Source organism: Haliaeetus albicilla, chromosome 17 (assembly GCF_947461875.1).
Source record: "Haliaeetus albicilla chromosome 17, bHalAlb1.1, whole genome shotgun sequence".
NCBI classification, from domain to species: Eukaryota; Metazoa; Chordata; class Aves; order Accipitriformes; family Accipitridae; genus Haliaeetus; species Haliaeetus albicilla.
In genome coordinates, this window is record NC_091499.1 from 10371241 (window position 1) to 10399209 (window position 27969).

At 40.7% G+C, this 27969-nt stretch overlaps 1 protein-coding gene across 2 annotated transcripts; it reads left to right on the plus strand.

The window, feature by feature from the left end:
• MRAP2 (melanocortin 2 receptor accessory protein 2) lies at positions 1 to 24886 on the plus strand. 2 transcript variants are annotated; one of them, XM_069804795.1, is made up of 6 exons: positions 1 to 129; positions 5907 to 6004; positions 10188 to 10292; positions 11442 to 11591; positions 16890 to 16989; positions 20557 to 24886. In XM_069804795.1, the coding sequence occupies exons 4-6, from the start codon at positions 11465 to 11467 to the stop codon at positions 20948 to 20950; spliced, it is 621 nt and encodes a 206-aa protein (XP_069660896.1). In that variant the 5' UTR covers positions 1 to 129; positions 5907 to 6004; positions 10188 to 10292; positions 11442 to 11464; the 3' UTR covers positions 20951 to 24886. The 2 variants fall into 2 exon arrangements, with proteins under 2 accessions (XP_069660896.1, XP_069660898.1); XM_069804797.1 differs by lacking the exon at positions 1 to 129 and having other exon boundaries at positions 3679 to 6004.
• Positions 24887 to 27969: the final 3083 nt, after the last annotated feature.

Consider the following 27969-nt stretch of genomic DNA (forward strand, 5'->3'; position numbering starts at 1 on the left):
GATTCATTGGCTGTGGCGGGGCGGGGCGCGGTCCGGTCCGGTCCGGTCCGGCTCGGCTCGGCTCGGCTCGGCTCGGCTAGGTTGCGCTCGGCTCCGGTCGCGGCGCGGCCGTTGCCGCCGCCTGGTCAGGTAGGAGGGCGGAGGTGGGCGTCACCCCCCGCCGGCTTCATCCCGCCCGGATCCCCCTCAGCGCTGACTCGCCCGGGACGAAGCGGCGGCTCGGGTGGACGTGCCCGGTGCGGGTAAGCGCGGTGAGGGGACGGCGCTGCGGCGGGGGGTGAGGGAGCGGCGGGCGGTGCTGCCCTGCCTCGCCTTGTCTCTCGCCTCGCCCGCTCCGCGCTGCCCCGCGGAGGGACCCGCCGCGGCGAGTCGGTGGGTGGGTGCCCCCGGCTGGGCGCCCCCGGCTGGGCGGCGTGGAAAGCTCCGAGCGCGGCGTGGGGTGCCGCTGCCCCGGGTTCCTGTAGTTCAGCCCGCATTAACAGGCGGCGGGGCGGTTTCGAAACCGACTCCTGGTCGACGTTCGCAAGCCTTCAGGTCTGAGGTAGCCCTCTGATTTTTACTTTATTTGAAATAATAAAAAAAGCTTGAGGTGGCACTGTTCGTTTGACGGATGTGGAAAATGCCGCCTGCAGAAAGCTTGTGTCACGTTTCCGAATTTGTAACGGGGTGGTTTCTTCTGGTGTTGGGAAGTCTGTGTATTCAAAAGCATATAGCTTGCCTGGAATACGTGGAAATTACTTTCGGTCCCCCCGGACTGTATGTCGTGTTCTGCTTTGACTGCTGAGCATTTGAATGAAGTTAAAAATTTAATCTAAAACGTTTTGGGGGAAAAAAAATGTTTGCGGTGTGTTTGTTGTGGTATGTTTGTTGCGGTGCCCCCCCCCCCCCCCCCCCGATGACATCTCCCTTTGTGCTTTCAGACTGAAGGGGTGAATGTCTCTTCTCCATGTAGCCTTAGATTACTTTTCCTGTTCTCAGTTTTACCCACTTCCCTTTCCCCTGTGTGCGCTTCCCTAGTCTTCTGCTGAGTCTCATACTGTTTCCCCCCCCCTTCCTTCGCACTTAACAGCGTCTTCTTTCTTAACAAGTCGTCGTTTTAGCAGTCTCCTTCTCTGGCGAGCAGCCCCTGTTGATAGCAACTGGTATGGTAGGCAGTTCAGGTCCCTCTCCTGAGCTGTCTGCCCTTTTTTTTGCTGGAGATGATCACCTCAATGACAAGCTGGCAAAGCTTCCCTCCTAACAGCCTCTGTTCCCTGACATTTGCTTTGCTTGTCCTGGCATATCAACCTTGTCCAGCGCTTAACGCTGGACAGTGACTGGAAGCATAGGCACACCATTACTTTGCCACTTCTCCTGCAACAGCCGTACCTGATGGAGGGATGGGACAGCAGTGCCAATGCTGTCTTAAACTGCCTTGGCAGGGCTGGTTGGGGTTTTTTTCAAGAACATTGAGGCACTTCTATTTCCAGGTGTGTTTTCCAGCTTACTGCTCTGTTTGGAGCTGCTCCCTCTGCTCCTGTCTGTTACTCTCATTTGAGCCTCTCCCCAGAGGCTGTATACACAGGGATGCAGATTTACATAACCTCTGTGGAAATAAATAGATGTTTTGGTTTCTGCTTGGAGATAATTAGGTAATAGTCTTAAATACTGCTTGTTTTTTCTTGTCCATTTGTGGTTTCCTATTCAGGTTCCTAATCAGAGAGTCAAGATAATTTTTTACCCCAGGAGTAAATACCTAAAAAGATGACAGGAGAACTCTCCATTGACTGAGGACAGTCTGGCTCTGTTGTTGCCGAAAATAATGAGACATTCTGGGCGTATCAATCACAAGCAAAAATGTATAAAATAAATCAAGCTATTGCAAGAGAATACTTTTTTTTTTAAGAAAAAAAATAATCCAGAGTATTAAGAGCTGGACAAAGTCATTTAGTACCTATTATTTTGCTGGTTGTCCACATACACTTCGTGGTGGAAGAAGAGGTTTTAAGGTGAAGCACAGATGACACTCTTGCAGCTTGTTCAACCGTTGAAATCAAATTTCCAGTCTTTGAACCAATAATATGAGCTATTACTGGTAAAATTTTAGTACAAATTTTAGTACAAATAAATGAAGACTTTATTTAGCATACTCGCTGCAGTGGGCCTTGGTTGTACTTTTTAATGATGTTTCCTTGGTCCCTAGTTACTTTTTTATAGCCTGGTGTAGCACAGAGATGTGGCAGGGATTAATAATGGGAGAATTCAGATGTGTGCTTGTGAGTTGTGTACTGCTGTCTGATTTACCTGAAAAGAAATTTGTATTTGAGGCACTACAATAAATTGTTTGCTGCTTCAGCAGCACTGGAGCAAGAAATTAGATCTAAAGACAGGAAAAAAAACAGCTCTGGGTTGGAAAAATCCCAAATCAGTTTGACTTTTAATAAACAACTCCATTTCAGTGACTGTTTGAAATTCTCACTGAACAGATTAAGGCAAAATTTCTGCATCATGTTACAGGCTAACTACAAAAGTTCAGAAAATATTTGTCATCCAAGTGTGGAAGTTTTCAAGAAAAGCTGTATTTTTTATTTTATTTTGTTAGCTCTTGAGGAAATGTAATACATAACTGACTTCCAATTGAAAAGCTCAAGCGTTACTTTGCATCTAAGAGATTATGGCTTCACAGACCCTGTGTGGGTGAGAGTATAAGCTGAAGATTTTTCCACCATAGCACAGTTAAACCATGGTGCTGAGATACACAAGTGTGGGAGTAGCTCTGAACAAATGGTCTATTGTACCTGTTTGTTTTTTTCATCTTTGCCAGTTTATCTTCCCCTGGCTTCAGTGTAGACTAGGAACAAAACTATTTCTGCGGGGAGAACCACTGAGAAGTGAAGAGGTGCTACGAGAGGTGTGCTGTGGCCTGTACTTCAAACCAGATGGACATTACATGAAGATTAGAGTCTTATTTTGTAATGGGAGAGAGGAAATATACTCAGCTTCCACTCTGCTTGTCAGCCTCAGCACTTTGGTGGTTTTTTTCACTGATGCAAAGCCAAAACAGAGCTATGAAATGAGGCCTGAACACACTTACCCATTTTCTGGGCTGTGCAACCCTTTGAACAGCTGTTCCATATTTAAACCCGGGGCTGGCATATTGCAATAGGGCACCCTGCAGGTTTGGTAAGGGTGGCCTGTGCAGCATCACCTCTGCTGCTTGCCACAGGGTGTCTTCAGGCCCAGGTAACTGACACAAAGGGAGCCCAGGTAATTTCAGCTGTTAATCAGTGCCGAGTTGCCTAGAAGCAATCACACGAGTAGTTCCTTCTTTCAGCCTTGCCCCTGTTACAAATGGTCAGCCTGGGGTTATTCAAAATACTCCCGGGTGCCTCTGTTCTTGGATTCAGTTGTTCTTTTGGCTACACTGAGCTCTATGCTTCCAGTGTTTCTTCATGACTTGCAGACTAGCCAATTTGAGTAAATCTAGTCTAGTAACCCTATGCATAGGGTTATGTGCATTGACATAAATTCTTTTCAGAGTAAGATTTTTTTTTTGCTTTCAAATTTAATGTCACCTTTTAGTTTTAAAAAATGATAAATTATAATGTTTGTTTTGTCCCTACTATGGAGGCTGATTTTTTTTAAAGCTTCTTACATGGTAACACAAATAGAAGGTATTTTAAAAAAAACTCTTACAGCTAACTTGTATTCTGATGGAGCCATTCTGGTTGACCTGCAGTGGGCTGATAGCAAGAGTGTGGAGGGGGGGAAGATTTCCTTTCTCTCTACTCAGAATAAGCCATCAGATTGACAGACTTCAGGGTTAGCGAGGAATCCAAAACATCCCCATTTTAGCACTGAGCTTTCTGTGGGAATAAAGCTAATAAAAAGAGACATTTAATAAAATAAAAAGGACTACTTTGCCAAGCCACAGAAGTTCAGGAAAGTAGTGCAGCCCAAAAGCAGAGGCATTCAGGGCAGGCCAGTTGCAAACTTGCTTTATGGTTTACTCTTACCTCATTAGTGGATATGCCAGAGCTCTTTCATTTCAGGGTTTTCTATGACAAATCAGCCTGGGATATTTACTGTCTATCTGTGATATTTACTGAAAGGTTAAAGGTTAAAAATTTGTAGCGTGAAATGTTAAAATTGGTGGTAATATAAACAGCTGAGGGAAAGGCAGCCTTTCTTTTGGAAAGTGTTGAATATACTTACATATACCATTGATGTCAGCATTTGTAACGTGACAGGACTGAAAAGGTCTCAGTACTTTAGTGCTTACTGATAGGATTTCTTCTAGTCTGGTTGGTCTTGAGGGAACTTGGATTTTCAAGCTGCCATACCTGCACATCTAAGAGGAGGTTGGCTTTTAGCGGGGAGGGGAAAATAGGCTCAGTAATACCCAGAGCTCTCTTCTGACACAGCCTTTCCTGCTGTGTCCAGAACTAGGTTCAGCAGAGGTTCAGCTGGGGCATGTCTGGAAAAAGGCTGTTGAAAGCATAATCTTCCTTCTTAAAAACTGCTCAGAAATTTAAACCTGTTATCTTCTCAGAAAAATAGACTTTTCTTTGCTTAAAAGAAAGGTTTACTCTTGTTTCCTACTGTGACTGTAACAACTGTCAACTTGTTAGGGTTTTTTTGTGTAGAGATGTATTATTTGGGTGGAAGGGTGAATTCTTGTAATATCAGTTTTTGCCATGCTCAGTGTCAAAATGAAATGTTTTCTGAGCTCAACTGAAGCTCAGCTTCATACATTGAAGCCAGATGATGGATTGATTGTGTAATTCTGACCTAGCTGCAGGAAATAAATGGAATTATGGCTACCATATCTTTATTATTTGTAGATAATACTGTCTCTTAAGACTGTATATTCTGGCTGTAATTTTTAAGGCTTTTTGTACTGGAGTTAAGCTAAGCTATTTGCTTCAGTGTGTTTTGGGAGCAAGTCCCAGTAGCTCTGTACTAACTGTTCCATGTCCCTTTACTGTCAGTGTAGGACTGAAACTTTTCAAGAGCAAAAGGAATACATAGCTACTGTGATGCCACGTTGGGTATAATTTAGCTGTCTTCTCAGACAAGGCTTATGAATGAGCTTGTATAGTATTTGCTCTGTTTTCAGATCCATATAGTTGTCTGTGAACTCATAGTACGGTATGATTTCATATTAGTTTCTGCATAACTTCCAGGTGGCCCCTACTGAGTTGACCTACTAAGTGGGCGCTAGTGTTTGCGTATATCATTATTATATTTAGGAAAATATTTGGCAAGCTGTTTTGGTCTTTTATTTGTTAAATTTTACTTTAAAGTCATAATGTCATTGCTTTTAAACTAAGTACAAGCAGTAGCTATACAATTAGCATGTAAATTGTATACAATGGTGTGGAGACCTCCTTTTACACTGCAGCACACAGCGCAAGATATTAAGCGTCAGTACATGGAAAATAAGACATTTTCCTGAGAATTTTTGTGTGGTGTATAAGTAGTTTATTGTTGGAGTCTAGTTTACATTGCACAGTTATAAGGATGATAAAATGTACGTTATATCATGTGTAATACAGTAGCATGAGGCACAGATGTCTGTAACTTTGTCCTTTCTCATCCTTAGTTCCCAGGATAAGCAGTGACTAAGCCAGCATTTTTCTTTACCGTTGTTATAAAATCCGTTTGTGATGAATCCAGCATCATTCTTGTTATTTTAGTGCAACAGCTTATGCAGATGATGCTGTTTGCGAGCATCAGTCACAAACATAACTACTGCTAACATTGGTACTTTCTTTTCTCTCAAAGAAAAGTCCCAGGTACCATGCACTCAAAGTTGGCATGTATGATTCATTTTTAATTGTACAGTCAGTTTTCAGGTATCTTTCTATTTTTCTTGCTAAATTTCACTTGCTTTGTGTAGCTTGCCTTCCTTTCTTTTATTGTAGGTGGGAAGACTGGGTATTCCCCTGAAAAGACCACAAGTTTGATCTCAAATCCTGCCCATCTAGGATCTTGAGAATTAGCAAGAATCAAGGACCATTTGGTTAAGTATTTCCTGCAGACTTCTTTCTAGTCGGTCTTGGGAGTGGCACAGCTTGTTCAGTGCAATAGCCATGTGGTAGGGCTGTAGAAAGGTGAGATCTGTATTACCTTTCAGCTGATGCAGTGCAGAGTAAATAAGTTTGTGTTTTTTTTATTAACCTCTTTTCCTCTGATTTCACCTTTTAGTCCTTGTGCTTTCTCAGGGTAGGACTTCTTATAGTTTGAAATGTAGCTAGCTTTTTTTTACCTCCCTGACTTCTGGGATCTTCACAGTCTTCGAGGGGCCAACAGTTTGTTCATTTATTGTATGAAGACTATAAAGTGCTTAGACTCTATGGCAGTAAGCAGAATGGAAGTATGTGGAAAATAAATATAATTTTTGACTGAAAATTTACCAAGTTGCTTGTGTCTACCATATTGGTAGTTTCTCTTGCTTCAGAAATGAACAGTACATTGACTAGTCCACATGGATTTATTCTTGTGCATGCAGGTCAGGTTTGGAGGTAGTTGTTGCTGGTTACATACAAGGCCAGTTTCAGATGTACACGACACCAGATTTGCCTCTGTGGCCCCAGTGATGGTGTAAGCCATGAAGCTGTGCTTCAGGTGTGTTGTCATGGTTTAACCCTAGCCGCCAACTAAGCACCACAAAGCCGCTTACTCGCTCCCCCCTGGTGGGATGAGGGAGAGAATCAGAAGAGTAGAAGTGAGAAAACTCATGGGTTGAGATAAAGACAGTCTAATAGGTAAAGCAAAACCCATGCACGCAAGCAAAGCAAAACAAGGAATTTATTCCCCACTTCCCATGGGCAGGCAGGTGTTCAGCAATTTCCAGGAAAGCAGGGCTCCATCATGCCTAACGGTGACCTGGGAAGACAAACGCCATCACTCCGAACATCCACCCCCCTTTTTCCTTCTTCCCCCAGCTTTATATGCTGAGCATGACGTCATATAGTATGGAATATCCTTTGGTCAGTTGGGATCAGCTGTCCCAGCTGTGTCTCCTCCCAACTTTTTGTGCCCCTCCCAGCCTCCTCGCTGGTGGGGTGGTGTGAGAAGCAGAAAAGGCCTTGTCACTGTGTAAGCAGTGCTCAGCAATAAGGGAAACATCTCTGTATTATCAACACTGTTTTCAGCACAAGTCCCAAACACAGCCCCATACTAGCTGCTATGAAGGAAATAACTATCCCAGCCAAAACCAGCACAGGTGTGTGTGCAGCTTTGCCTTTACAGTGACTTATTTTGAAAGGTAAGTGGCTGTGAGCTTTGTGCAATGTGTCAATAATGTCCAGATTGAAGCAAATAGTCCAACCGCAGCAGTGTTTGATGCCCTACTGCCGCAGTTCAAAGATGCGGATTTTGTGCAAATATAGCCCAATGGTCAAACTGGCAGGCAAGCTGTGACCTTACAAACATTCACACAGGTTACAAATGAGTTCTCATTAAGGTATAATTCAGCTCCAGGAGTTGTAGTCGTGTCGTGTCTCCATGGGGAGTGTCTGGGTACCTGTTGACATCCTTTATCTGCAGAGAGCAACCTGATGCTCTAGAAGAAGGCTGTGAGCACTTGCCTTTTTTAGTTTTCGAGAAGCTGACCTGCCTCAATCTCCTGGTTGGCAGCACTGAACACGGCCCTGCTTTCAGGTGTCTTGACTGATCAAAGTGAAGCTTTTTGTTGCTCACTTACTTGCCCCTGAAGGAAATGAGCCAGGGTGAGGAAAGGCTATCTGCATCCATACACATCAAAGTCAGCAGAGGGGCTTTCATGTTTGCCTTAAACTCCTGTGCTCCCCAAAAAGCCCTCAGCAAGGTCAATGAGAAGAGCTTCCTGTCATGCCTCAGAGCATGTGGGATGAATCACTGCTGTCCATTCCTGGCAGAAGGAGCACTTGAGTGTGTCTCCTGGGGGAATTCCTTCCCTGACCCCCTTATCTGGAACTTGCAATCCTTCCATGACCTGCTGCAGCCTGGCAAATGCACCTGACAGGCTGCTAACATGCCAGCTCACCCTGCTTTGCTTTGCTCTTCCTCAGGATATGGAAGGTCTTAATATTCAGTGCTTTTGCTGTGCTGGTCCTTGTTCACCATGCTAGGCTGGCTTTTTAAGTAGAATAAAATACTGGTTTTAGCATGTTTCAGGCTGAGGTTTTGGAGGCATTTGGACAGACAAAGCTTACAAGTGAGCTGTAAGCTAGTTTGAGACAATGCTTATGCTTAGCTGTACTGGATGATTTAGAGGCATATTTTATGTTCCACAAAGCCTGATGCACAGGTTAGCCTGGGAGCTGGTGACCCAGGTTTCAGTTAGCACCTCTCCCTCTGACAGTGGCTTGTCTACAGTGAAAGTAAGTCTAGAAATGCTTGTAGTCAGTGGTGAAACACTGGAGCTTCTAGTCCTAACCTAAGACTAAACCAGGACAGATTCTTTGTATCCTACAAGTGGCTATTCTCCCCATAAATCATAAATGGACATTAGTGACTAGATTGGAAGAGAGATCTGCAGGTGGCCCAATTAATCCCATCTGCCTGCACTTGAGGTGGAAGAAGAAACACTTTTCAGACTGTTCATAGACCCTATTCTGATGTTTTCTGCCTGCGAATTCCTGTTCAGCTCTTTATATAATACTAAAAGTGAGGAGGTGATGATGAACATTGGTGATGCCATATGAGAAATATTTAAATGAAAGACTCCTCTGGAAGGCTATAGGAGAGAAAAGCAGCCCTTAAACAGGAATATGCTAATAAAATTTGTCAAGAGACAGACACGTCATCAACCAAACATTAAGGAGATGGGGAAAAAAGATAGTGGGAACCCTGTGCAGCACCATGTAGTCTCTTAGGGCCCAGTCACAAAATGAAACACAAAATCTTGTAAGAGACAACTGACAGAGCTGAGATGGGAACAAACTAGGACAGGAATCTTAGTTTTTTCTATGTGCTGTTTGCTTTTCGCAGAGGCAGCAGTTGCTTTAGTTGATTAAAAAAAAAAGAAAAACTCTGTCTAAAGCTTAATTAGACATTATCTCTGATTCCAGGAAATAAGGTTTTCTAGTTATTGGGAAGGCAAAGGAGGAACTTCACTGTTAACACAGGCACTTAAAGTTAGACTTACATCTTTCTGTCATGTCCTTAAAGGGTTGGAAGTAGAGGATGGGAAACGCCCTCAGCCATGAACTGGGTTGTCCCTTACAGCTATCTTTTTTTCTCCTTCCTGTGTGCTTCAGGCTATTTATTCTCACTGGGAGCTTTCTGAGTGGCCAAAGGAGGGTGAGGGTAATGTGAAGCTCCTTATCCTTATCCAAGAATGGGGTTGGTCGCTTCTCCCTGCCCTGTTGGCAAGTTGCTCGTTGTGAAAACTAAGCTGGTTTGAGTTGAAAAATAGATCCATTTCTTGTTTTAAAGGATTTATCGCTTGCCAGTCAAGTTTTGCTATGTGTTTAAGGTTCTGAAAACTGTAACTGGGTATGAAGGTTACTTTTTCAGGCATACTTCACTATTTATTTAAAGTTGTTTTGAGGCATTCCTGCCAGCATTTGCTGATGGTAAAATAGTTGCAGAAAGAACTTTTTTACAAATTTGAAATGCTATTCATATTTCCTGGGTGAATTTGTGTTCCTCATTTTGTGCCTGATTCTTGCTCTTTATGCATGTCCCTACTAGCACTTGAGTGATGTACTTGCACAGCCTTAATCAATCTAATTATCCTTAGGAAGGACTGAAGTTTCAGTTATTTTGAGTGACATGGGTACTTAGGGGCCCTTCTTTTCAAGAAAGTTTATCTGGATTTGACTTTGTGCTCTGAGAAGTTTCATTGTCCACAGAACAACTGATAGCAATAGTTTTAGGAACTGCATGAAGTCTTCACCCTGCTGAGTTTTAATTGAATGCAAAATTACCCAAAGTTCAATTTGCTCTTACAAAAAGTATTTTGTAATATGTTTCAAGTGGGATGTCCTGACTCCAGCTGCTGCAGCAGATGTTTTGTGCAGAGATGCGCTCTCTTTTAGTGTGCATAAAACTGTCTAATATTCTGAAAAAATTACTCTGCAAAATGGAAATCGCTAGTGTGGTGTTATGGTAATGACAGAAATATCTATCGAGACGATTTAATGATGCTTCATGTTGCATTGCAGTTTTTGTTAATCTGTGGGGAAAATCACTCCTGTTTTATTTTCCTTCCCTAGTGGCGTATTGAAGCTGTTCATTAGCACAGAGAAATTTAGGTTGGAAGGGACCTCTGGTGGTCATCTGGTCCAACCTCCTGCTCAAACCATGTTCAACTAGATCAGGTAAATTTTTCTTTGTGTCTAACTTAAATTTCCTGTTTCCCAATTTGTGTCCATTTGCCTCTTGTCCTCTTCCTGTGCACCTCTGAGAAGACTCTGGCTCTGTCATCTTTGCACCCTCTGACTGTAACTGTAGACAGCACTAAGGTCTTCCTCGGAGCCTTCTCTGGGCTGAACAAACCCAGTTCCCTTAGGCTCTTGTGCATCCGGTGCTTCAGCTCCCTGACCATCTTGGTGGCCTTCCACTGGACTTGCCCCAGCATGTCTGTATCTTTCTACTATTGGGGATACCAACTCTTGACCTACTGGGTACACTCTTGTTAATTCAGCCCAGTACATACTTGGCCGCCTTTGCCACAAGGCATATTGCTGACTCATGTCCAGCTTGTCCATCGCAGGTCCTTCTCTGCAGAGCTGCTGCCCAACAGTCAACCCTCAGCCTGTACTACGGCATGGGGTTATTCCCTCCCAGATACAGGACTTTGCATTTGCACTGGACATCCTCATGAGGTTCCTGTCACTCCCTTTCTCCAGCTTGTCCCGGTCCCTCTGAGTAGCAGTCTGCGCTCCAGCCTCTTGACTGTCCCCCATGGAATCCGAGAACTTTGCTACAACTGCACTCCATTTCATTGTATCAGTCCTTGAGGGGTACCACTGACAACCAGCTGCCAGCTGGACTTTGTATGGATAATATAACCCTTTGAGCCTGGTAGTCTGGCCAGTTCTCCACCTGGATTTTTATGGCAGCATTCATCCTAAGATGCTGAGGCTGGTGGTCTTTGGTATTGACTATTTTTGAGCTATGAAAGCTATATTCAATCTGAGGAGCCTGGGTTTGATACTTTGTATGCTTACAGGCCTCTCTGGAGGTGAACATAGGTTCTCTTCTTTCCATGGAAGAGAAGCTCTGTGTTGACTGGTGGTTGGTCAGCCAAGACTGGGGAAGTAATGGGAGGGGATGTGATAGCCTTGTCTGATGGGGCAGTGATACTGGATTTTGAAGGAACAGGTGAGAGAGCCTTTGTAAGCATGAGTGGCTGCTCTTGGGAACAGTGATGAGGAAGAGATCCTGTAAATAAGAAAGGATTCTTTATAAAATCAAAAGATGTGCTAGAAGTATGTAGTGTCTATTAATGCATTTCATATCCACAGGTATATGTTTACTGAGGTGCAAGATGTCTGCCCTGAGGCTGATTTCTAACAGAACTTCCCAGCAGGCCTCGTCTAACTCTGATTACACCTGGGAGTACGAGTACTATGAGTACGGACCAGTGTCATTTGAAGGCCTGAAGGCTCATAAATGTAAGTTCAGTAGAGACATACTTTATTGCAGCTGAGCTTCCCCATCTTAATGTTTCTGCTCTTCATTTGTAACTGATTATTGTACAAAAATATCTCTTTCCTAATTTCTTGGATTCTCAGCAATTAGAGGTATTACTCTGTTAGATTATTATAATCGTTTATTATTCTGTGTCCTTTGTTGACTGCTTTTCTTGTGCAGTTGAGAACCATGGATTTCTTGGCTGTGGTAGAAATTTGTCAATACTGAGGAATATCAGACTATCAGGAACAGTTTATAACAGCAAATACAGCCAGTGCTGCTTCTGGTGACTACTTGGTGTGATCTGTGTTGCTTTGTTCTTGTTCCTATTAATGCTAAAAAGGCAGTGGTGGGCAGCCTTACTGCTTTTGTTTTTCTTGATAGAAAATAAACTTAAGGCTTTTAAAAAGATTTAAAACAAAAGAAGAAATTTCTCCTTCTGAAGAAACTTTTATCATTGGGACTTTCTTCATAGGAGAAGTGTGCTAAATTCAGTGTTCTGCTAATACTGGAGCAGAAGTCACAAGTGGTCGACAGGAACCAGAGAGATGAAAATTATGGGTAGGAATTGACAGGAAATTTAGCTAGGACAAGCTAGTACAGCTGGACCAACATTTATTTAAAATTTAGACAATAGCTTTGGCTTCTATTAAAATTTTTTTTTTTTAGGGGGAGATGGTTGTGGAGGGGGAAAACAAAAAAAGAAAAAAAAAGTAACAGAGACAAACTCAGAATTATTGGACGTGTTTTGGAAGCACTTTGCCAAAGAGAAGCAAACCATCTTGTTTCTTTGTTTCTGAGCTGGATGCACTGTGAGAAGGTTTGAGCATCAGTCTTTGAAGTATTGGGGAAGGGTCTCCATGCAGTGCTGGAGTGCCTCATTTGTCATGCTGAGGATTCAGACTAGGAAAGAGGAGTGCCTGCAGTGGAAAACAGCAGCCCAGAAAGGCTGATCTCCCATGGCTCTGCACAGTCAGGAGCTTTTGGGGGGGCTCTGTAAGGGACAGAAGAAACTTCTTGAAGTTATTAACGGTTTTAAAAAAACTAGAGCTGAATTTGCTTCTTAGCCTGAATTGTACTTTACCTTTTTTCTTTCCCAAAAAAAGTCTGCTGATTACTGTCTGTATTTTTACAAATGTTAGGTACTTGAAAAATGTAGGTTAGCTTTTATCGAGTTTCTAATTTATATTCTATTCATCCCCTTAATCAGAGGCCAAACCTGATTACAAAGATTACTGATTACAAAGAGCAGCTGCAGTGTTATATACATGCCTTCTTTTTAGTTCAGTGTGTCAAAGAGCGTGACAGGAGAAAAAAAATATAAATGATAGTTACAGAAGTTATAGTGGCAAAACAGGTCTTGGATTGCCATCGAAGTGATTGCCATGCTAAGCGTAGCAGCTCAGCTTTGCTGTCTGGCTGTGCTGTTCGTAGAGCAGGAGGGTTCTGGACAATTTATTAGAGAATGGGCCAGAAGTAACAACTGCTTTTCAGGTGCAGCTTGACGTACTTATGAAAGAGGTTAGGAATGGTATTGAATCAGTCACCTAGGAAGTCCCTTCTGTTTGTGGTGGTAGGTTTTTTTTTTTCTTTTCAGGTTTTTGGGGCGTTTTAACTCACAGATTGGAATTGGCTGTGTTTACTTTGGTGTTACTGCATACATTCTCAGAGGGCTGAGTTTAATCTAGTAAAGGAACGGTCTATGTCTGTTGTGTATGGCATGATGCTTCTTGACATGGTTATGTTCTTTGTATGTTTCTTGTTCTAGCTATTTCTAGCTGAGTTGAGACTGTCAAAAAGTGTGGAGGCAATGCGGTCAGACATTTAACTTCACTGAAATCCTAAGATGGGGAGGAAGGAGGAGAGGAGATTACACTGGGGTTGTATTAAGAAGGAGATCTTGAATATTGACAAGGAAGGGGTGTTAATGAATGCCTGTAACTTATGTTGGAGAGCTTAAAGGGGAGTGGACTCCAGTTTAGGTGATGTAGGCTGGTAGTGACGCTTGGACAGCTGTAAAACATCACTGGCCCCTCTTAAAATTACAGGTGTGTGATTTTTTTTTTTTAATTATTATTTATTCATTTATTTCTGTTACACAAGGTATTTCACCCAAAATGAGAGGGCACTTTTTTGAACCATAACATAAGATGAATTCCACAAGAGAAAGTTGGGGACTGCTTTCAGGTTAATGTTGATTTAATTAATTGTAGGGAAGGGGAGGTTCCTAATAATTTAATGTATATACAAAGGAATTCAGAAGCCTGTTTTCTGAAAGCAGAGAAAAACTTATGCAAAGTCACCTGTGTAGAAAAGTATTCACAAAACAATCTAATACACACAAATATGTCTTAAAAAAAAAGTGAAGGTGGGGAGAAGATGAGGTGTTCAAATGCCACACTGACTTTTCAAATATATGCCTACCAAAAAAAAAAAAGCAAGCTGTTTTGCAAGCAAAAAGTGTGTTCTGCCTGAGGATAAGTGAAGACAGGAACTAGAAATCAGAAAATCCAGAAGAATAGGCACCAGATGTTTTGTAAATTAAAGCTTCAGAAAGTAAATAGATAAAGATAGCCAGGAGAAAATCTGTGACTGGTAGAGATAAGAATAAAATCCTTTTTTGTGCCTTTGGAACAGAAGAAACATCAGTAACATTAGAGAGAGGTAAAATAGGTAGGAATGATCAGGGGAGTTGGAACTGCTGCCAGGATGTTACGAGTCTGTGTTAGGAAGAAAAGGAAGGCTGATACTGCAACTTGAGAAAGTGATGAGATACTTTCCCAATCAATTTGTAACTTGGGACAGTATTATAAATGTAGTCCTACGTGCCATATTTTTTTAATAGATGTGTTATGTACTGTTTATTTTGAATAAATGTTTAGAAGTTAGTACGTTTGGATAATTTGCACTTAAATGAGTGAGACCTAAATGAAATATTGAAGAGAACTCAGGCCACCTGCTTTAATTTTAAACAAATCCAAAGATTTGTTTTGTAATTGATACAGCAGAGGGTTGGAAGTGCATCAGGAGCCACAATAAAGCAAGGGAGATGTAGCTTTAGGCTCAGTAAACTTAGGAATTCTGTTAGTGGGGGAACACCAAACAAACCACAGGACAGGCTTGTTATTCAGCACACAGTGCTGGCAGGTGTGATTTTTGTGGGGAGTAGTAATTCATCAGAATCATCTTCTTTTTTTTTTTTTCTTAGTTGATGAGTTAAGTTTTGCAGCTTGACCAATATAATCTGTGTGCATAATTTTTAGACATCTTGATCAGACTTTACATTCTGGTTATCAATGCAGTTGCATATCGAAGCATGTCTGACTAATTGGTAGGTACTAGTAGCTGTAAATGATTAAGTGGTAAATTTTTTAATGGGATTGTTTCTTTTTAGATGAAATTTTCAGGTACTACAAAGTCCGGTAGGATGGTAGATAATCATGAGCTATTGTGTATTAGTAAGGCCAAACACAGGATGCATCTTGAGCCACTAAATTCAGGCTATACTCTCAGAAAGATGCTGAAAATGTTTTAGGGCTCATAATGCATGGAATTACAGAAATTAACTCATACCAGTATGCTTTAAACAAAAAGTATTACGAACTTCCCTCCTGCCCATCCTATCATGGAGACCTGTACTTGAACTACCCTCTAGTTGTTTTACAAAGGGGGTTGAGTGGGGTAGATGTGGCAGATGAGAGATGGAATAAATGTTGCAGTGGGAGACTTGAAACTTAGCCTCCTTAGCTTACCAGAAAAAGGGATTAAGGAGTGACTTGATTGTGATAAAGTATTTTCACAGGGAGAAAACCTCAAATTGCAGCAGGCACTTCGACTTCACAGAGAAAGAGCAAATGGTTTGAATTGATTTCCAGTTTCCAGATCTGCCTTTTAGTGGGGAAGATACTTCACAGTGGGAGTGTGATTAACTGTTGGGGTCAAGCACCAGGCAGGATAGCTGATTCCTTGTTTTCTGGTATCTTCAGTTAGTCCTGTAGGAGACTGAACAGGCTGGCTGAAGTTCTGTGCTGTGCCTGCTGCGCTGGGTCAGACAGATCATCACGTAGCTTTACAGCCAGCAAGGATCTTGGAAGTTCAGTAGTAGCTGTGTAATGAGAGGTTAAGGGGAGATAGGATACCTGTCCTGACCAAGACTTCCCTCTTGCATGTTTGTATGTTAATTTTTTGAATTTTTACAGTGGAAGTTTTGAATATTTGCATGAACAAAAAGTAACTAACTGAAATGACAGGTGAAAAAGTACCTGTATACTGTGGGTCCTGGACCAGGTCATATTTTGGGTTGGTGCTCTGTAACTTTGGGCCATGCTTATCAATTGATTGTTGTCTGGAAATAGGTTTGTCCCACTTGGACCTCTTTTAATAAGTTCCTGAAAGCAACTGTGGATCAACTTTGAAGTCATAAGTGGACATAGATTTGTTTTAAGTAGGACTAGCAATTTATCTGTGGGTCCATTTGCTATAAATGAGAACAGTAGGTACATTTTTATGGCTTTTTGCCTGTGTGCGTGCTCTTCCCAATTGCTTCTATATTTGGCTATTGCATTGGTGTTTTCCTTTTAATTAACCGGTGGTTTGACTCTTTTTTTTTTTGTCCAAATCCATTTGGCTCCTCTGACGTTGTATTGCAGTTTTCTGTATGCAAGTGGAAACCCAAATTAAAAATTATTCAAAAATGTCTTGTATATGTTGGTTATTTATATTTGTTGAGGTAGCAGATAGTTCTATTTGTGGTTCTGTTTATTTCAGAACCCTATTACCGCTGAAAGAAAGCTAGATCCTCCTAAACCTATTGTGTCAAAGAAATCCATCAAAATGCAGAAACCTAATGGTCAGGGGCAGAAATAATTTAAAATAGCAGAGGTTCTGTTCTAAAGGGACAGAGGTTTTTGCTGAAAATCAAACAATCCTCTCTCCTGAGTTCTAGCACTGAAATTGTTTCCAAAGCAATGCTTGGAAACAGGCCAGGCATCATAAAGGGAGCTGCTCTTATTTTACTAATCAAGAGAATTCAGTGTCTTCCCTCTTTCAGCTTGTTTCTGGTTTGTCCAGACGTCAGTAAAATTTGGGCTAGAAATGAGACCTTCAATGGCAGCTTTCTGTTTAAAAATAGAAAACAATAAATCTGGTTGTCCTCCTTCTTTGCCACCCAGGAATAAGCTGCAAAGTCTTTAGGGGCTTGCAGTCATGCTGCATGTGGAAGGAAACTTTCTGCATGTGTAGGTGAAATACTGATCATCTTGTTTTCTCTTTTTCACCAGATTCCATTGTGATTGGATTTTGGGTTGGTCTTGCGGTTTTTGTTATCTTCATGTTTTTTGTCCTGACCCTCCTGACGAAGACAGGAGCACCACATCAAGAGTGAGTCTGAAAACTGGAATAACAAATCCAGCCTGCTAAGTGGTGTGTCTGTTCTTTGCAGCCCCCAAACAAGCAGCGGCAGTGCTGACATTGCACTGGCTCAGCACCATCTTGTTCTAGTCCATTCTTATGAAAGGGTGCAGTCTATCTTTGTTTCAAATAATCGTTCCAAGCACTTCTAGGAGACCAGTTCTGTAGAACTGTATTAATGTGTTCCCTATTTAGCAAATAGTCATAGGCATGCAGTAAGAGAAGGGAATAGCTGTATGTATGCATGTTCATGCTAGAAGGCAGTTGGTGGGTAGGCTGCCAAACAGCTGGCTTTAGATTACTGTTCTGCAAATAAATGGGGTCATTCTAGTTAGGGTCACGCTATGATGGAGTGGAACAGAGAAATGTGAATATTGACAGAGCATATACAAATAAAGTGCAGTGCAGATGTTAAGGAAGTTGAAGTCTGGCAGGCTTCCACGTGTTTGTGTGTTAAAATCCAAAAGGTAGATCAGTAGTAGTTACAAAGTCTTCCCTTAACTCTGTAGCTCCCCTAGTCTCAGAGTGTCTTTGTTTCTGCTGAGAAATTCCAGCTGATGCTGAAGTACAGATCAGCTCCACATTTAACACCATGGGCCCCTGAAAGTCACAAACTAACCTTTTTTTCTTGTTCTTTCTGGCTGATAAGTACGTGCAGACCATGCCTTGCCTCAACCATTTATCTGCATTTGCACAGCACGCAGGCTGTGAGTGCCCCTTCCTCTGAGAAAGTTGAACCCACCTCTCTCAGGCTTGCATGCCAAAAAGTACAAGTAAAAAGCCTCTCCGGAGAGTGACATTGCCTGCAGGCAGGTAGCAGTGATGAGAAGTTGATTGTGAAAGGCAATTGTTAGTGCTTATCACTTCCTAAAGCAGCCAGCCTATCTCTGCCTACTGAAAGGCCCTTTGCTATTTAGTCATATGTAGACTAGCTCTGAAACTTCATGTAATAGCACATCCCTAGAGACCGGGCCATATTAGAGAGGACATAACATACATCATGAGCCTCTTCTGAGCTCCTAAATTTTTCCTTCTGTGAGAAGAAAATGGATGCAGAAGAATTCATCTTCCCAGAACTGACTTGCTGGTATTTTTGCCTCCCTTACAGACTGTCATAAAGTAGCCAGACCTTGCTCCCAAGTATATTTAAAGTTCTTGTGAGTGTTGGTGTGCTGCCTCTTCCCTGAAGATCTTGTTTCTTAACTGAGCATCTGAGTCTGTATCCCACATGAATAATTTGAGAGGGGAAGAAGTGATGAAGTCAAATATACACAAAGAGAATTTAATATGGATATTTGTCAAAAGTTTGTACACTTGTAAAAGTGTCCTTTCAGGTAGCAGAGACCTGCTTGATATCTCCCACTGTTTTTCTGCTTTCTTCATCAATTTTCTTGGAACAGGTTGCCTAGAGTTTGTGAAACTTCTGTCTTTGGTCAACTTCTACATCTAGATAACCTGATCTGAATTCAGAGTTGGCCTTGCCTTCATCAGGGCATTAAGCTAGAAACCTCCAGAAGTCCCTTCCAGTCTAACTCTTAATATAATTTTTCTTCATTTGCTGAAGAGAGCCCAGTTATTCCTTTCTGTATTTGTTTTAAACTTCCTTTGCAGCTTTGGGAGCCATGTGCTTGAATGCTTGCCCAATTACTATGTATGCTGAGTTGGCACCTTTAACACATGTGAGCAGGTTTTTCTGAGATTTGATAACCCAGTGTGTATGGTACTGGAAACAGATCATCCAGGAATATGCTAAGGGCAGTGAATACTGTTGTTTGCTCTTATTTTTGATACATGTATACAAAAACTGGAGAACATAAATACCAACCTGTAAAACCAGTGCAGACTGTGGTTTTAGTTTGCCTGCATCTTCTGTCTTTATACCTGACTGGATTCTTCATGACTCATCATTTCATTAGTGGGCTGTCTTGCAGCCCTTCTTTAGAAATAGATGTTAATGGGATTCCTAGGTCTTGGGAGAAATTCAGCCTGATTGATGGACGTGTCTCTGACTTCAGTAAATCAATTTGGCTGTTCTTTAAAGTACCATTAATGTGAGAGGTAAGTGTAACTGGGTTCAGATGGATGGATCTAAAGTAGAATACTCTGATTTTTCTAGTATGCTTTTCTTGGCTCACTATAAAGGGGTATGATAGCATGTACTTCTCAAAATTGTACAAGATGTTCAAAATTGGGTACATTCTCAGACCAGAAGAAAAGGGTCAGGATATGGTCAGGGAGAGGTAGAAATTTAATTAGTTACGGAAATGATGCCTGTTGCACTTTTCTTTTGTTTGCTTGTGTATTAATATGTGTAGAACATTAGCTTGAGCAACAACAAAAAAATGTGTTGACAATCTTTCTGAATTTCTGCCTGAAAAGTACTCTCATTCATCACTTGGGAGAAGACAGTACGCTATGTTTCTTTCTGCATTTAAAAAACATCCTTAAAAATGCATTTGTGCAACACATGCATGTGCTCATGTAAACTCTCTGTACAAAATATCAGCTGATGTAATGTCAAAGCTTCATGCAGCTATTGAGGCAGGTTGTAGAACTAGCTGCAGTAAAGGTGAAATGACTTTTTTTTTTTTTTTTTTTTTTTTTTTTTAAGAAATCAGTTTTGGTTAAGGATTCTGGGGTGAAACCCACTCAGAGAAATGCAGATCCACTGAAACAAAAACTTCTTCTACAGAAACATGTATGTGTTTGCTGAAAACTTATTCAGGAAGGTTTCTCAGGCTCAGGGTTGCATTTCTGGATTGGTACTAAGGATCTGTTTAGATTCCCCCAAGTTCCCTCTGGGATGCTAAACCCTACTATTTTGGAGGACTGGCTACTTACTCCTTTCCATGGTTTGCCAAGTACCACAGGTCACTTCAGGGAGTGTTGAGAGAAGGGGTGTTAAAGCTATAAAGGAATCTTGAGTGTCAGTCCCAAACCAGTGTGCCCCTGTTAGAAGGGTATACTGGGCAAAATGGTCTGTACCCTGACAGTGCACTCAAGTCCAGTGGGCAGAGTCCAGAGCTTAATACTGAATCCAGCAGACCAGAACCCAGCATTGTAGGCTGGGAGATTCCCAGAAAAGGGAGCTTGGATTAGTTCACTGGTAACTGCTTGTTTTTGCTGTCTGTGTCTCAGAAAGACTTTCTCTATCAAAGATTTTTCTTGGAAGTGTTCTATAAGCCATTTTAAAAAACTTGTTACTCCTTGATACTACTTGATACCAAGAGGAAATACTGAAGAGTATTTCTAAGCTCATTCAGTGAGCTGATTATCACAGTATATTGATTACTAGAAGTGCCATTTGAGAGTGCTGGCTTTGATAACTTGTTCCCATGGAAAATTATCATGACAAATCAAGACTTAAAATAGCTTCAGCAGAAAATAATAAATAGTGCTGGCTTTTAAAGTTTGTTGTAGATAAGCTGTAGGATTTCCTTTCTTGCTGATCACAATGGTTGTTGAAACCAAATTTGGTGTTAAGAAGTCAAATAGTTCTACTTTCATGCTTACTGTATTTTTCTTTTTCCTCCCTAGCAATGCAGAACCTTCTGAAAAAAGATTTCGCATGAATAGCTTTGTAGGAGATTTTGGAAGACCTCTGGAGTCGGAGAGGGTCTTTTCTCGTCAAATAGCTGAAGAATCCCAGTCACTTTTCCATTTCTGTATTAATGAAGTGGAACATTTGGACAAAGCAAAACAAAGTCAGAAAGGTCCAGGTCTGGAAAATAATGTCCACTTCCAGGAAGTTCCCAGGAGCAGTGGAATGTTTGAGGAGGACGTAAATTGTCTTACAAAATTTAACATTCCTAACTTTGTGAACACTGAGCAGAACTCTTCACTAGGTGAGGACGATCTCCTCATCTCAGAGCCACCAATCATTTTAGAAAGCAAATCAATCATGCAATCTTCCCATCGGATCCTTGACTGAAAACTCTTTTACTTTAAGGTAAACATTACTGTTATTGCCCAGTTTGAAGTCTTTCTTGGCCTTCTAGTATTTTGATAGAAGGTATTTCAGACCTGTGCTTTTTATTGTATGTAAGACTGGCTGTGCTGACAGAATTCAGTTTAAACAAGAAGTAAAATACTAAATGCTTTATTCTGATGCCTTCTGTGGTCTAAACTTTTTGCCCAGCATTATTTTTGCTTCCTGATTTTTTTTTTCTTGTTTTCTTCTGTTTTTAAATGACTGCTTATGTCCAGCTTCTGAAGGATACCATATTAATTTGTGGGGACTATGAGTCTGGAGCCTGGCATTGGGAGGTGTATGAAAACTCCTTGGCCAAGATAAGTGTAAACCTTAAATTAAGACTTATGTAAGGAATAAACAGGCAGCCTCTTGGGAGGTTCTGCAGCTTTTGCCACTCCCAAAAAGGACACCTGAAACTAAGCAGCACAATGGATATCTGCTTGGTGTTAACTTCAGTTTGTGATTTCTAACTGCTTTTTGGTGCAGGTGAAATCCACTTACAAAGCTTCCAGAGGGAATACCTGGCATAACTGTTTGGTTACAGTGTTTACAAAATGCTACCACCACCTGCTGCTGAGTAAAAGCAAATTGGTGCCTGTAACTGTAGTACTTCAGAGTGACATTCTGACAGCTGCCCAGTGGTGACCATGACCTGGAATTAGTGTTCTACACACAAACAGTAATTTGACTTTTTTTTAATTGCTGATGCAAACTTCCAGTTTGGCAAGTGCAGGATTCAGTAGGTAAATCACAGGAAATCAGATAAAAACTATTCTTTGTTTGTCAATAGAGTTACTATATGCAAACGGTGGTTGTCTGTTAAGCTGGTGTTATGCTTTGCTTATAGGCTGAACCTCCTATGCTTTTTGGCTCTATAAACAGCCCTTTCTTGCCAGTAGGCCAGTGAAGGGGTAGCAGGCTTTCAGTTGTTCAGAGGACTAGCTCCAAAAGCACAGCTGAGGTGCACTTGCTCCATCTTCTTTTTGTACTCAGTTGGGATGGTGTTGCAACCACAGCTGTTCTCCTAGGCAAAGGTTTGTTAAGGAATTGAATAGGTGTAATTTCAACCTTTAAGTTTATTTTTTAGAGAAAGAATAAGGTTCTGAAACTTAGCCAGTACTTAAATTATGTTTCAGCTTTCTTCAAAAGATTGTAACTAATGGCCAAATGGTTTTAGATGCAGAGGAACCAGGTTGAAATCCTTTGCTGGATTTGGAGTAAGAGTGCTCTGCAGGAAGTTCTTAACTGAAATGGAACTAGGGGATTCAAGATGCTGTGCCTAACTGAGTTTTCTTGAAACTAGCCTGCTTGGTATACAACGTTTGTGTCAGAGTGAAAATGTAGCAAGGGCCTGCTGATACATTCTTCAGACACTTAAATGCTGATTAATTCATTCTTCCTTCATGTGACAAATAGAAAAATTAGTGAATGTGTTGTGCATTTAAAGAATAGAAAGACTGAGGGAAATCTCTTTTGTTTTTATCTCCTGTGACCTTACTATAAACCACTTATACCTAAATTTCCTGTTTTCAAATTTAATTCTTGCACTACTTCCTAGTGTTTAAAGTAATGAGATTATACTTAAAGCAAAGCAGAGACTGCTTAAAACTAGCAGATTATTGTTGAAAATAGTTCCCAAGAGAAGATTGAGGCAAACCCTGTTACAAATGAGCATAGCTGCATGGGTTGCAATGTAGGTCTCCAGTATGCTGCTTCAGGTGCAGAAAAGACCTCCTTTTACAGTAAGTACTTAACCACAACTATGAAGGCTGTAGCTGTGGACTTCCCTTTTCCCTTCCCAAATTAAGAAATTTGGGAAATCTGCCTTCTGAATGTGGCAACTGCTTCCTGCTGAGGCACCTCAAACAACTGTTGGCTATCTGATGGTTGAGCTTTGTCTGAACTGAAGCTCAGTATTTTTCTTGCTAACAAGCTCTGGGACTGCTACTAAAGGTAGCTTTTATAGCCTACTTCTGGATGAGTTAGCTGCCTTCAGTGATGTTTGATCTATTCTTTTTTCATTTTTTCCCTTTGCCATGCTTGAAAACAGAGCATGCTGCTTAAATGAGGAGAAAATCTCTGTAGAATCCATCCCCCCTGCAATTGAGAAATGAAGCTTATTTTTAAAGCATTTGAAACTTAGTTTTAAAATAACGTAGTCTGGTTTTAGAAAAAGAAAAGCTTGCTATTCCCAGTGGGCTAACCTAAGGTTTTCTTCTGCTACCGTGAATCTTTGTGGCTTTTGTTTGCGTGCATAACTGCTAATTTGGGGAGAAAGAAGTATCCATGTGTATGGATGCTGGTGACAACGCCTAGATGAAAGGTATTTAATAATATGATCAAAGGATAACTTAACTTACAACACACTTGAATTGTAATCTTAGTGTCCTTCTGAAGCATGTATTAATCCTCTAAAGATATTTAAGTGGTTTTGGTTCCTGCTTTTTTTCTTCCCTGATGGTTCTTCTGCTTTTTTCATCTTATCTCCCTTCTATCTTTAAAGAAGTTCTTCATGCTGTTTTTTACAGAAAAATAACCTGGCAGTCCCCACTGCATAGCTCCCACATGACTTCAGAAGCACTGTAGCAGCAATACAGTCTGATTCAGACTTTTGCTCTGCCTCTCCATTAGAGCAGAGTCAAAGGCAAAGGAGAATCTTTCTGCAGTCTTTAAAAGCAGTTATGTTGAAGGTGTTCGTTCATTCTTTTGTCTTTTTAAGAACCAATAGACATTAAATTTTGCCTTCAGGGAAAGGGGACTGGTATAATAACCAACTCTGTATAACATTTAAAAAGTTCATCTCTTCCCAGAAAACCAACATGAATTGGTTTACTATGAATTGAATAGAAAGTGCTTTGACTAGGGTAATCCTTCAAAAGGAGTACTCAGAATTTAATGGTGTTTGAAAATCAAATTATTGCAAGTTTTCTTACTGCTTGGGCTGTCTGTTTCAGAGCCTTTTCTCAAAACTCACTCTAAATGCATCACCTGTGGTAGATTTAACCTCATGTAGAGTTCCCCTAAGATAATTACATGTGTTTGCACAAACATGTATTGTGTTCTGTAAGAACTTACTAGGTCAAGTTATGTATTCTAGTTTTCAAGGGTGAATATTTGTGAAATATTCTTCTGTGTAAACAAGTTTCAGTTGTGTACCTTTTTTAAAAAAAAAAAAATAAATCCCTGAACCCTACAATGTAAAATCAGAAAATGCCTGCTCATAGAGAAAAGAAAGGGAAAGGTAAAACCATGAACTTTTCTAAAATCCAGTGATACATGGTCTCTGAGGCTAAAAGGTGAAGTAAATGATGTGTATTTGTCATGCAATTTAGTATTTTTGCACCTGAGCTGTAGCTCTTGAATACTTGTTACTGACTTTTTTTGCCACTCTGTGATTAAAAGAACCCCACAAAACCCTTCACAAGCCACTGGCAAAGGAGGAAGTGGAGTGTGCTTTTCCCCTTCTACTCTGCTCTATCCTCCTGGTAGTGAAAGATGACAAAGCTAAATAAATCAGCAGGAGATACTGTAGAGCTGGACTGAACTTATTTGGTAGCCTCAGGTATTGACAGGTAGCAAGGACAGCACAGAGGCAGAGCCTTTTACCACATGTTCTCCAACAAGAGCAAGAGTTGGATGCCTGTGCTTTCCTGTGTTTGGACAAGAGATATGTAGTTAGCTGTATGAAAGGCTAAACATTACCATTCCAAGTTACCAGAGGGCTTTCTGTTCAAGAGAGTCAGGGCAGCACTTGATGCATGGCCCCCCTTCCCTGCAGAAAGGTATTTGCACTGCTGTGCTAGTATACAGATCTGTTTTCTTTCTTTTTTCTAGACTAGGTTAAATACTGGATATAGTGGCAGACTCCAAAATGTATTATGTACTATCAATGAAATAAAGTCTTCATCCATGATAATTTATTACATGAGCAGTTTTGACATGTATTTCTGAGAACTTGAACATAACACTTAATGTCTCTGCCACCAGTGCCAGGATCAGACCTGATAGTCTTCTGCACACCCTGTTTTCCTCTCTTGAAGCAAATGTCTTCTCTGTAATCCAGGTCACTGAGTCACCCAGCCAACTGCTCACTTGATTTCCTAAAAGCTTCAAACATGAGAATTCAAATTACAGCAAAGCAGCTGGAGTATAATAAACAAATGAATTCCAGCTAAACATAAGTCAATGATTCAAAGAAATGATGTTTAAGATTCTTTTAATCCATCCATTATAACACCTTCTGGAAATGCATAATGAAATAGTATGGCATAAGAAGAAGAAAAACATACACCAGGAGTATATAATTCTATGACTCTGAAAGATACCACTGAAATCCTCAGTGGAATACAATAAAAGCTAATGACCTCTTTTGTTAGTCTTTGTTCTGTTTCAGGGTATTTTCCCCCTTTCTGTACTGTTAAGACTGCTGGAGAGTCAAGAACTAAAAACTTCAGCAGGGAGGTTAAAACTTGGACCTTAGTTCTCCAAAAAGTGCACCATTATTACAGTCATTCAAGACCAGAGATAGTCTGTTACTGTGTAGAGTGCCCACTTCATGGTCAATGCCTAAAGACCATGCTTCAGTGAGTGTACAACTACATAAATACATGTGAGAACACAGTATAAACCATATTATAGTTTACACTAATGGTGAATAATGCTGACCCTGGTCAGTAAAATAGACTCAGAGAATTTAATTTGAAATTTAATTCAAACTATGTAAGAAAGATACTATGGCTTACAAACTATGCTGAGAACTGAATACCAGAATTTTAAAAAGGTGTTTGAATGAACTGCATGAACACTAAGGCAACCCCTCTTGATGACCTAAGGATTATACATGTGAGAGAGAGAGTTTCCAGATGATGGAAATGCTTCCTCTAGGCCCTCCTGTCGTAGGCAGTGCCCTAGCATACCTACATGCAGGACTTGGCCTCTCTGGGAACACAAGGGTTGCTATAATTTAAAAAAATCTCACTTCAGGTCACACACTTCAATACAGTGTTACACGTATAGCAAATTGTACAGGAAATAAGTAAGTTGAAATTATTCAATTTTATCCTTTTCATTTGCAAAACAGTCCCAAATCAAGAAAATACAGCATATTTACACATAGCTGATATATACAAAGCATTATTGTATTTACACATTTTATGAATACAGACTAATACTTCATTATTGGGGGACAAAACATCCATACTAAAAATACTGAAAATACCTGAATATGAAACATCATGATTACTATATTAATTGCCAACTGACTGCCCTTTTTTATACATGTATATATATGTGTGTATACACTCTCTCTCACTTTATGTTTGTGTATGGTTAAAAAAAAAAAAAAAAAAGCATCCTTGCACTGAATTACTGTCTGTGCCTATACACAGTGTATAATTTGTTACACTATTTTGTTCTTTATGCATGCTCAGTCCCATGCTTAAGATAAAATGCGTATTTACCACTGGTCCCTGAAGAAGCACGATACATAAATAAGTATATACAGACTTGAACTATTTCATGTTTGACTTAAATGCTAGCTTCAACCAATACTACAGGGATCCGAGGAGTACAGTCTAGCTTTTGTCTTCTCTTTGCCCTAAATAAGTATAGTTGATTGAGCTACCACCTCAGTATACGTGCTGTGGAATTCTTAAGGATTTGCAGTGCTGAGACTTCAGACTAATAATTTACTGATTTGTTTGAAAACCTGTCCTTCCAGCCACCAAATAGCCAACTGTCTTGAATTTTCTTTAATTTTACTTACTGCTTCTCCTTCTATCCTTTTAGCGTCAGGTTTTTCATACATGACAAGCGTAACAGCCATCCTCATCTTCCCTCCCCAGTCTCTTCTCTGGAGCAGGGCAGCCCCTACAGGTTCCGTGGTTCCTAAGGCTACATTTTCTGGACTGCTGATTGTTCTTTTCCCTCCAGCTGGTCCATCTCTTTCTTGAAACAAGGGACTGAAAGCTTAGCACACTAAATTACATGTTGGTGATGCGTTAGGAATTGTTCCTATGGTGTCTAGTATCTTACAGGCTCTACACTTAGGTGTATAACTCCAGCAGGGCATAAGAGGAGAGGGAGAAGTAACGGTCTCTAACATTCAGCTTGTTACCTGCAATGATGCCAGTCAGTTCAGCAGAAAGTTATATCCACATTGAGTATTTGTGTAGTGGATTATTCCTGCTTAAGCATACTAGCCTCCTTTGTCACTCCACAAGACTCTAGTTGTTTGGGTTTTTCTTCTGGCCCCTTTTCCAAATTGTTCAGAATTTTAACTCTAAATTTGCCCACCAACATATCCCTGCAGTCTGAGCTTTAGTACATTGTCTTCATGTTTGGCCTCTTTGTTCTGTCAAGATCATCTATAAAGATACTAGTGTGTCAGATCCAGAACAGCCCATTGTAAAAATCTTACTCAATACAGCCTTCTCTTTTAAAAGGGATACTATTAACTACTCTCAAACTGTATTTTATAGACTTTTTTCGTATCTATCTGCCCCATAACAATTCAGCTAGACCACTCTGCCATCATTCTTACCAGCACAGTTGGAAATACCTGCCAAATAAACAAAAAATAGTTTGAATTTTAGCATCACCAGAGAATGCCTGCTCTGCTGCAGCCCTCCAGTCATTCACAAAGTTGAAAGGGGTCTTAAAGATAAAGGAAGGAACTTTTTATGAATTGGAGGGAGAGAAGGAAAATGTTGGAAAAAGAGGATTTTCATGCCCCACCAAATGAAAAATAATAATGATACACTAAAAATACAACCCAAGCAGCATATTACTCAAATTGTTCACAAACGAATCACTATAAGACAAGTTACAAGTGGAAGTTCTATTCAGGCATGTTCTACAGTATCTGAAAAAGCATCAAATGGAATTTTTCAATGGTAATTGAATTTATCGAATAACCTCAATATTACTAATATTTTTTAAAAATTGCATGTAACTTTATTACTAACAAAATATAAGAC